At 35.8% G+C, this 10,930-nt stretch overlaps 1 protein-coding gene across 1 annotated transcript; it reads left to right on the top strand.

Annotated features, from left to right (window-relative positions):
• The first annotated feature begins 149 nt into the window (after positions 1-149).
• Positions 150-10,835, top strand: LOC123695862 (DNA-directed RNA polymerase III subunit RPC5). The gene is made up of 8 exons (XM_045641807.1): positions 150-275; positions 362-580; positions 2,130-2,286; positions 2,910-3,025; positions 3,392-3,532; positions 6,320-6,488; positions 7,964-8,154; positions 10,092-10,835. The coding sequence occupies exons 1-8, from the start codon at positions 246-248 to the stop codon at positions 10,518-10,520; spliced, it is 1,452 nt and encodes a 483-aa protein (XP_045497763.1). The 5' UTR covers positions 150-245; the 3' UTR covers positions 10,521-10,835.
• The last annotated feature ends 95 nt before the right edge of the window (positions 10,836-10,930 follow it).

Below are 10,930 nucleotides of genomic sequence, written 5' to 3'. Positions count from 1 at the left end.
CGTAAAAAAACAAGAAATCATATTTTTTTTCTGTGACACATTGAATAGGAAATTGTCAGTGTCATATTTCGACATTATCTGTCAAATTTGAAAGATAGAAGCTAGAAGGCGTTCAAACTTCAAATCACTTCAAATATCAAGATACAATATTGGCGACTGGCGTGTACATATGTACCTAATTAAAGTTTATACTTTGAGAGTTAAAACATGCTTTAAATAGGTATATTAAGTAGAAATACATCAACATGGAGGAGGACGATCCAATAGTGCAAGAGGTAGTAAAACAGAAAAAATCTGTCATACATGAGGTTATGTTGTGGTTTATAAATTATTACATATTCCGCGATTTTTTATATTGTAGATACCAGTTTTTTTATCTCAAGCTCTTGCACAAAATCTACATATTTACCAGTATCCGGTGAGACCAGCTAATCGGGACTGGAAAGAAGTTAAAGTAGTAAATGCATCTATAAAACCAAAAAATAAATTAGTTCGAATGGAGGTCGGTTTGGATGTATATAGTGATAAATATTGCGCTTCTAAAGGAGAGCAAATAGCAGTAAATACAGATGGACTTCAGGTAAGCTTATGTTACAAAAATGTATTGCCCCTATAATTTTATTTACTCTGGTAGTAAAACACACTTTCTAACATGATAGCAATAATTTTATTAGGTTGAGTTTCTTATATATGATAGTATTAACATCGGCATTGTTTTAAAATTAAATAAACTTGTTGTCCGCAATTTCTTATCACTACATAGTATAAAACAAAGTCGCTTTCTCTGTCCCTATGTCTCTTTGTATACTTAAAACTCCGCAACGGATTTTGATGCCGTTTTTTTGATAGATAGAGTAATTCAAGAGGAAGGTTTTAGTATATAATTTATTAGGTTTTAGACAAAGCAGGCAAAGCCACAGGTGGTAAGCTGGTTTTATCAAATATTAAACTCAAACTCAAACTCAAACATTTATTTATTCAATTAGACTTCTTCGAGAAGCACTTTTGAAACGTCAATACATATTTTTATCATTTACCACCGATTCGGAAAGCAGTATCTATGGAGAAGAATCGGCAAGAAACTCCATAGTTGCTCTTTTAAATCATTTCAGTATTACAATTTAATTTTACAAAATATGTAAGTAACCGTACATCATAATATGCCAAAGAACTGTCCTGCGGTTCTCACGCGACAACCCTCCATGGGTTTTTATCTTCCATATATTCCTTAATGCTGTAATAGGCTCTCTGAACTAAGACGTTTTTTACATAATTCTTAAATTTAGCACTACTAAACTCTTTAATACTATGAGGAATTTTGTTGTAAAAAAGTATACCTTGACCCATAAATGAATTTTTAACTTTAGCTAACCGGTAAAATGGCATTTCAATTTTATTTCTGTTCCTTGTGCCATAACAGTGTCTATCTCCTACTCTTGTGTGTAAGTCTGCGTTTTTGTGTACATATAAAATATTATTAAATATATACTGTGATGGTACAGTGAGGATACCAGTATTCTTAAAGAGATCTCTTAGTGAGTCCCTAGCACGTAAATTATATATAGAGCGTATGGCTCTTTTCTGTAATATAAATATAGTTTCAATATCTGCAGCCCTGCCCCATAGCAGAATTCCATAGGACATAATGCTATGAAAGTAGCTAAAATAAACCAATCTAGCCGTGTCTACATCGGTGAGATGCCTTATTCTTCGAACTGCATATGCAGCTGAACTAAGCTTAGCAGCGGTGGCGGCAACATGGGCCCCCCATTGTAACTTCTCATCTAGTGTCAATCCAAGAAAAACAGTAGAATCCACAGGGTATAATACCTCCCCGTTTAAAATAATATCCCTTTTCACCTTTTTTACATTTGGAAGGATAAATTCTACACAATTTGTTTTTTTTGCATTTAATAATAAATTATTAGCAGTGAACCAATTGGATATGCGTAAAAGAGCAGAGTTTACTTCGTCAACGTTTGAGTCATGTCTATCCACATTAAATATTAATGAGGTATCATCTGCAAACAGTTATTAGATAGTTATAATATTATTTTAATTCAGTCTTTTTATACAACACCATGTAATAATTTACAGTCAGTCTTCAATTTTCAATATGTTCTTTACAGGGATTTATAAAAGAAAAGTCAGCTGAAAAAGCTAGGTATTTTAAAAGTGATGTAATGGATAAAATAGTATATGAAAGCAGTAGTACATGTATTGACACTAAACACTATGCTGTTGGCTTGCTGCAGGACAAGGAACTGCATTGTACACCAATACAAGGTATTATTTATTATATGTACTTACTTTAGTTTAATGAGAAAATTTTAAAGAATAGAAAAATTCATTATGAGAAAGGATTTTCTAAAGAGCATTCAATTGCTATAAAGTTTTATCACTACATAGTATTTAAAACAAAGTCGCTTACTCTGTCCCTTTGTATGCTTAAATCTTTAAAACTATGCAACAGATTTTGATGCGTTTTTTTAATAGATAGAGTGATTCAAGAGGAAGGTTTTAGTATATAATTTATTAGGTTTTAGACAAAGCCGGCGAAGCCGCGGGCGGTAAGCTAGTATAGAGATAAAATACTTTAGTTCTGTTAAATCTTCGTAAAATATGACCCCAATTTACTTGTTAACTTAAGCCAATTCAAACAATGCCTTAAGAAACTCTTGTGTTTACTTATACAACCACATTTTATGTCAAAATAGTTCTTGTTTTTATATTATTAGTGTCTTCGTGGGTCTTATTTTTTAAGAATTTTTGTTGGAAATTTATAAATTATTATTTTTTACAAGCAAGTTCATGCTCATGGTTTTTATTTTTTTTTCTGGAAAAATAGACATGCTAATCAACTTTTATTTAAATTATTTTTGTAGTTCACTCATTTTTAATTTGTTTAGGTATTGTTCAACTTAGGCCGTCATATTCATATTGTGATAAACAAGACAAACGGAAACAAGAGAAGAAAGAATTAGATATATCTGACGATGAAGAAAAGGAACCTGAACCGCAGCAGGTAATAAATAATTTATTATTTTACAAATTAATCACTTATTTTTTTCAAACCATTGTTATATATAATAATTATAAAAACGTTTGTTTGCTCTAATCTCAGGAACAAATGGATCCTGAGTGCAAGCCATGCCATAAATATACCATGTGCGTAGCCAGGCCAGACTGCTAGTAGTGAATATCTAATAGTTGTCTATTATCTAAATTGACCATTATTATTAATTTAATGACCCATTAGTTTTTAAAGTTGATTTGTTAGATTATTTTTATAGTTTGCATTTGTTTTTGGATTAAAAAGTAACTTATATATTCCAGGAATTGTTTTTTGTAATTTTTAATTTTATATTAAAAAATTTTAAACCATTTTCAGGTGACAGTGAAGTTTGCAAGAGTAGAAACGGAGGTAGCCAAAAAGGCACGAGAGAAATCCTTCCACACAATCAGTCAAAAAGTTGCGGAAGAACCTTGGTATGATGCTTTGTGGAAAGGTGCCCAGAGTGATACAGCTGAGGTAAGAGTACCTACAATAGATTTCCCCACTTGAAAATAAGAGTACTTAAAATTTATTTATTTACTCTTTATTGTTTCTTTGTCTTTGCAATTTATGCGTGCGTATAACTAGCTGTGTGCAGAGGCGGCTCGTGACAAAATTTTATGGGTGTTCACTTGAAATAAAACACTGAAAATACATGATGTAAAGCAGTACAATTTAATTAAAAAATTACTTATAAAGGAAATGCATACGTCTTTCTTTCTGGTGTGCAAAAATATCTATAACTTGACACAATCTATTAACCTTCGTAAATTATGTCTGTTTTCATCGACACGGTCATTGAACTCGCGTATTGACTTTCGGTACGCGGAATCTAAAGCCCGGCATTCACTACACGCACCGCGAGCCGAGCCCCGAGCCGTACCAATCCGTGGACAAATCCGTCATCGCCCACACACTACACGAGCGCCGAGTTGCAGTCCAGTCGACTGTGAACTTTGGTGAGCCTTGCACGTCTCATCTATCCGACCACGAAAAAAAGCTCTCTGGCTCTAGTAGTCGGTGCAATGCCTTAAATGCAGAAAAAAAAGCGCGTGTGGCAAAGGAATAGCTGAAACAACGAAAAAAAAAGAACGAACGAACTAGAACTGCACATTTGATTAACTTTTTTCAATTAAAATAATATACATATTATTTATAATAATAATGACCGATACGAGTAATTTTTATATTTTATTTTACTAATAAACCATTCTTAACATAATAAACATTTTCTGATTTAAAGAACTGACCCTTTTTTCTTTTTAAATACTTACTAGAGACGTTACTCTAAAAATCGAAATCTGTTATCTAGAATCCACCATAAATAAATAAATGCGTTGTGATTTATGAATTCTTTTAATCCATACTAATATTATAAATGCGAAAGTAACCTTGTTACTCAATCACGCCTTAACTACTGAAGCAATTTGCATGAAATTTGGTAAAGAGATATTTTGATACCCGAGAAAGGACATAGGCTACTTTTTATCTCGGGAAATAGGATAGGTTTTATCCCGGCAATCCCACGGGAACGGGAACTATGCGGGTTTTTCTTTGACTGCGCGGTCGAAGCTGCGGGTGGAAAGCTAGTTATTTATAAAATTAATTATGTATATATGGCGAATGACTGACAAGTTCACCGATAAATCCGCGCGCGCACACACACGTACGGATTTGTCCGGCGCGGCTCGGGTGCGGCGCGGCGCTCGCGTCTCCAGACGGCGAGCCCGCGCCGAGCCGCGAGCCGCGCACAACTACACATACACACGCAGATTGGTCCGCGGACTTGTAGCCAGCTACAAATCCAGCGGATGGGTGCGCCTGTGAATGGTACCCATAATGCTTTACGAATGTCTTGTCGTTCGATAGACGCCAATTGCAGTTCATTCAACAAATGGTACCTACCGAGATTGTGAATGTTTTTTCATCTTGATTGAAAGATGAGGTAAGTCGTCAACGCCCGTTTCAGTCCAAGCACTCTCACCTCCGCCGGCCGCGCCCGCTTCAAATAAAAGACACGGAAAACAAAATATTTTGTTGCTTTCATGTTCATCACAACCACACAACCACGGTGTTTTCACATACCTATTGTTCGGATTTAGACACACGCGTATATGTTTTCGTTTTTGTCGTACATTTTTGCGTAAGGTCAAGTTCAGGCCGTGGCGGTCCCTTAGCTTTCAATTCAAGCCGAATTTGTAACGTTTTAACACACTTTTTAATGAACGCCACATTATAATTGTCCATTTTAACACTCACAAGTAATACTGATAACTACAGGCTATTTCAACAGTCAACACGTATCTTATGATTTTAATTCGAAAATTCCCGATTATAGGTACATTCGCGCGCGTGCAAGTTGACTAGAGTGTTTGTTTATATTTGAGTGGCAACGTCGCGCAATCGCTGTCTTGTGTACGGGCGCGCGCGCGCGCGGTAAAAACGAACCGGCAACGTTTGCGGGAGCGGCGCTCCGAATTTTGCTATTTTTTCATAGAAAATCTTCTGTTTCACGCGCAGGACTCTGACAAAACTATCTCTTTCACTCCTATTGGATTTCGTATTAGAAAATGTACTGAATATTTTTTCATTGGAGCGCAATCGTGAGCGCTCCGCTACGCGCGTTTTATAATACAGTATTATACCTACAGGTGTATGGAATGATGGAATGATGGATATATTCATTGGTATTGCCAGTAGTTTTTTACGATTACGATTGATTTTAAATAGTAATAATTAATATTAATAATGAAATTAAGGAGTATGATTTTATTATAATTATTTATGGGAGTTCACTGCACCAGCGCTCCTTAGGGCGAGCCGCCTCTGGCTGTGTGGCGCGGTTGCACTCGCAGATGAACCTGGGTACAAAATCAAGTTTGTGCACATGTTATCCTTATGTATAGCCTTCATCAAGTTTCATCCATCCATTATTTCATAGTTTTTACATGAAATAGTAACAAAGATCTTATGGATAGAAAAAAAATCTATAAGACATATTTTCGTGTTTATAATTTAAAAATGAAATGCATAAATCGTATGTAGCGTAGCGTAGAGCGTGCATTGACGCTTGTTTTTATCACAAAAAGCGCGAGATGCGGGAAATATATTGCTAATTATATTTCCTGCACCGCACAAGGTAAATATGCAAAAGCGGTCCGAAAAAAAGCGGAAAAATTTACGATCTAAATCGATTTTCATTTCCCTAAATACCTTGTAAAGTGTGTGTTTTTTTAATGTTTAAAAAAATATGTAATGTTTTAGCTGGAAAGGCTGAAACTATTTAGTTCTACAACGTCAGATGGTTCGGCGCTGACATTAAGTGCGCGGGATTATATTCGAGAGTTGGTACCTAAGGCGGTGGAGGACATTGAAGATGTTCCTGAGAAGAAACTCTCGCTACAAGATCAGATTAAGGAGAAACTTATTGATGGTATGCTTTTTGATAAACTGCTTTTAAATAAGATTTGTTTTGAGTTTTTTTTTAACATTTGAAGGATGGAAAAACATTTTTGTTGAAATTTGTAATCATGTCAGGCATAACTTTGTACAGTACTCCAAAGGTAATAATGCGCATAGAAATCTTCGTCACTGTTCGGCAACTGTCATATTCTCGGAGCGTCCGAAGATGATATCTATATAGAGCGGTTAAATGCATTTTCTTCGTGCATAATTTAGTCAAATTATATGTTTTGTGCTAAAAGAGATTAATATGTATTTGTAGGTAAGTAACGATTTTGTTTCGATAATTCCTTGTAAGTAAATAGCGAGTATAACCCCACGATTGCGAATATATTATCTTTGTTGGATTGATTTACTTGGAAAATTTTATAGTACTTTTAAAGTGTCTTACTGAAGCTGGTGTAATGATGGAAGAAAAGAAGGTTAAAATAAGTATGGTTTTCAATAAAATAAGTAGATATGGTTTGGTAGAAAGTATGGTTTTCAAACACAGGTTTATATTATTTAAACCATAATATATGTAAATCTTATCATTAAAATCTCAGTTCAAAAGTATTTACAGTACTGATCATTCTTCAATATTATGACAATTACAAAAAAAATAAAAACAATCAAAATCAGGGATTATCTTTATTTCTGACATTTTAGATACATCGGAACTCTTCTTCATTTTCACTTTCCCTACTGCCATCACCTGTGTAAATCATTTCATCGATTAATTCAATTCACCTTTAAAAACAAAACCAAGGAGGGAACGTAATAGCAGCTCTATATAATTCCACACTGAGAGAACACGTGCAGTCACCACCAATATTTAAAGACAACTGACGGATTTTTGAGTTTTTTTGACTGACAGGCTACCGTCACCTACCGCCCGATTTGTTTTTGATTGTGTATGACCGTGAATTGACTTCTATTTCTTTTGAACAAGGTGAAATGCAAGTTCGTTGTTTAGGGCTCTTACGATTCAATGATTCGAGTGTCTTCGGAAATACGACAATTAGCGAAGATTTGCATGCGCATTATTAATTTTGGATTACTGTAATTAGATTGGTATTATTTGTTATGTTTTAGACCACATTAGTGTCATTGCAACTGCAATAGTCTTTTGTGATATTTTGCCTTTTGTACTTATTAGATTTAAATTCAGTGTCTTGATGTGTTTAAAATAATTTTTTTTTTCACTAAAAAGCAGGGTTGCAAATAAACAGTAAATTATGAGAAAAAACATGTTTTTTTGGTTTTGTTCAATGTTTTATGTTTAATTCAATGTTATACAATGTATAAAACATTGATTTAAAGCAGGTGGAAAAAAACATGTATTTTTTTACAATTTGTTTTAAACATGATGTTTTTTTGTAACAACCCTGCTAAACAGTAGCATTATACATGATTAATTTACTTTTTCCTTCATTCTAAGTAATTATTATATTCCAAACATTGCAGCCAAGCTGATGACGTTCGCGGAGCTGCGCAGTGCGTTGAGCGATAGCGGCGCGAGCGAAGCGGCGTTGCTGACTGCGCTGGGCGCCGCCGCGTGCTGCGTGCGCGGGCTGTGGGCCGCGCGCAGCGCCGACGTGTTCCCGCGCGCCGCGCCCGCGCCGCCGCGCCTGCTGTGCGCCGCGCGCGACCACGTGGTGAGCGAGCCCTCCCTCTAACTACTGTCCACCGAATAATAATAATAAAAAATAATAAATATATCGCGCGCGACCACGTGGTGAGCGAGCCCTCCCTCTAACTACTGTCCACCGAATAATAATAATAAAAAATAATAAATATATCGCGCGCGACCACGTGGTGAGCGAGCCCTCCCTCTCACTACTGTCCACCGAATAATAATAATAAAAAATAATAAATATATCGCGCGCGACCACGTGGTGAGCGAGCCCTCCCTCTACCTACTGTCCACCGAATAATAATAATAAAAAATAATAAATATATCGCGCGCGACCACGTGGTGAGCGAGCCCTCCCTCTACCTACTGTCCACCGAATAATAATAATAAAAAATAATAAATATATCGCGCGCGACCACGTGGTGAGCGAGCCCTCCCTCTAACTACTGTCCACCGAATAATAATAATAAAAAAATAATAAATATATCGCGCGCGACCACGTGGTGAGCGAGCCCTCCCTCTACCTACTGTCCACCGAATAATAATAATAAAAAATAATAAATATATCGCGCGCGACCACGTGGTGAGCGAGCCCTCCCTCTACCTACTGTCCACCGAATAATAATAATAAAAAATAATAAATATATCGCGCGCGACCACGTGGTGAGTGAGCCCTCCCTCTACCTACTGTCCACCGAATAATAATAATAAAAAATAATAAATATATCGCGCGCGACCACGTGGTGAGCGAGCCCTCCCTCTACCTACTGTCCACCGAATAATAATAATAAAAAAATAATAAATATATCGCGCGCGACCACGTGGTGAGCGAGCCCTCCCTCTACCTACTGTCCACCGAATAATAATAATAAAAAATAATAAATATATCGCGCGCGACCACGTGGTGAGCGAGCCCTCCCTCTACCTACTGTCCACCGAATAATAATAATAAAAAAAATGTGTGCGTGTACTAGTGTACACACGTAAGAAGTGAAACTTCTTTATGACCTTATTTTTCAAAAATAATTTACTATATGCAACTTTACAGAAATACGTCAATCACGCGTGGTAGGGATAAGTAAAAGATAGCGCGTAACGGAAAAATGTTACATTAAATTTTTTTCCAACCCCGATAAAGAAGTTTCACTTCAACAAGTGATAACTGCGTTAAAAACAACCAACTTCAAACTTGCACTTGCAACATTTACAAAGACAGACAAAAATGCTCATAAAATAAAAACTACTGGGCCTATCCGAATAAAATGTTTATGGGACCAATTCGACACCATCCCGCATCGAACAAAAAAAGAATCATGTAAATCGGTTCAGATACCTCGGAGTAATCGGTGTACATACATAAAAAAAAACATACCGGCCGAATTGATAACCTCCTTTTTTTGAAGTCGGTTAAAAATAATGAATATCTTTATTTGCTCAAATATTACAAGTTATTACAATAAGGAAAGTACAGCACACTCGCCAGTTACACTGGCATGCAAACATAGTTTTTACAGCTCGTAGTTGAAAGCAAGAAATAAAGATCATTTATTTGACTCCACAATAATAACAAACACAATTAACACAGAATATTATAATTAAAATTAAAACAACACAACATGAAACAAAACAATACAAGAACAATAAATGAAAGAGTAAAATAAAATGAAGCCGAAAAGTGGAGCCAGGTCAGGTACCAGGTAGCCACTCAGCATAAATTTGCACCTTATTCTGTGCATATACGATTTGCTTTTAGTTAGTCTGTCATACGTGTTCTCACGAGCCAGTAGAGTGAGTAGTCAGTAGAGTGAGAGATCTTAAGGTTTTTAAGGAGTTTACAGTAGGTAGTTTAATAAAAGGACCGAATAATACAGGGTCGAGTAAATTAAAAACTATATTATGTAATTGTGATATAAGCATTTATGTAATTATTACAAAAATTAACACATCCTTTCTTTACAGTTATATCTCTTCACGCAACACGCCTACGTTGACCGGAGAAAAATCACTGCCGCCGTCCGCTTGCCGCCAGACGAAGTGCTGGCAATTCTGCAATCCGTCGCAAAACTCAACCCCAACACTGGTTGGGAACTGATCCTGCCACCAGATGTCGCTTTCGAAGCGAAATACCCCGATATAGTGCAACGACAGAACCTCTACTGGGAAGCGAGACAGAGACAGTTCAACGAAATGCTAATGGGCGAATGTGTTCCAAAACGACAAAGGAAGAAATCTCAAAGAGATTCAATAAGTTCGGACACAATGCTCAGCCCGAAACCGAGGTGTAATAGTGTTAGTGAAGAGGAAAGTGATAGGAAACGACATAAAAATAAATCTAGTACAGGGATCGGTAAACGGACTAGAAATGTGAGCGGGGGCCAGGATACGTGACTCTAATGTTAAGTAGGTTATCAATTAATGTGAAATTTCACTGTGTGGTTCAAAATCACGAGGAATCAAACTAGAAATTATATTTGAAAGTGTTGAAGTGAAATGGATTGCATAATTTTATATTAAATTTGAATGGACTTATAGTATATCCTATCCGTTGAATATTCTTGTTATCTTCCCAGTGGCGAAATTACGTTAATATTTATAAGTGAAAATGTGATTTCTGTACTGTATATACTGTCTGTTTTTATTGTGTATGCATGTCCGGTAACTGAATATTGTTATTTGATACGAATAAACGATTAAGAATTATAATACGTTTTTATTTTTTACTTATCCAATACAAATCTTTTCTAACAACATGCATAAAGATACTCCTCTAGTTTCGTAGACCTAATTTTTGGGTTTTA

The sequence above is a fragment of the Colias croceus genome, chromosome 11 (genome assembly GCF_905220415.1).
Source record: "Colias croceus chromosome 11, ilColCroc2.1".
In the NCBI taxonomy this organism is placed as follows: domain Eukaryota; kingdom Metazoa; phylum Arthropoda; class Insecta; order Lepidoptera; family Pieridae; genus Colias; species Colias croceus.
The sequence above is the reverse complement of the archived record's forward strand: the minus strand, read 5'-3'. Positions and strand labels throughout refer to the sequence as shown.

Coding starts and splice junctions, on each gene's coding strand:
- LOC123695862 (XM_045641807.1), top strand. CDS start 246: ATGGAGGAGGACGATCCAATAGTGCAAGAG. Junction 3,533..6,319: donor CCCAGAGTGATACAGCTGAG/GTAAGAGTACCT, acceptor GTAATGTTTTAG/CTGGAAAGGCTGAAACTATT. Junction 8,155..10,091: donor GCGCCGCGCGCGACCACGTG/GTGAGCGAGCCC, acceptor CTTTCTTTACAG/TTATATCTCTTCACGCAACA.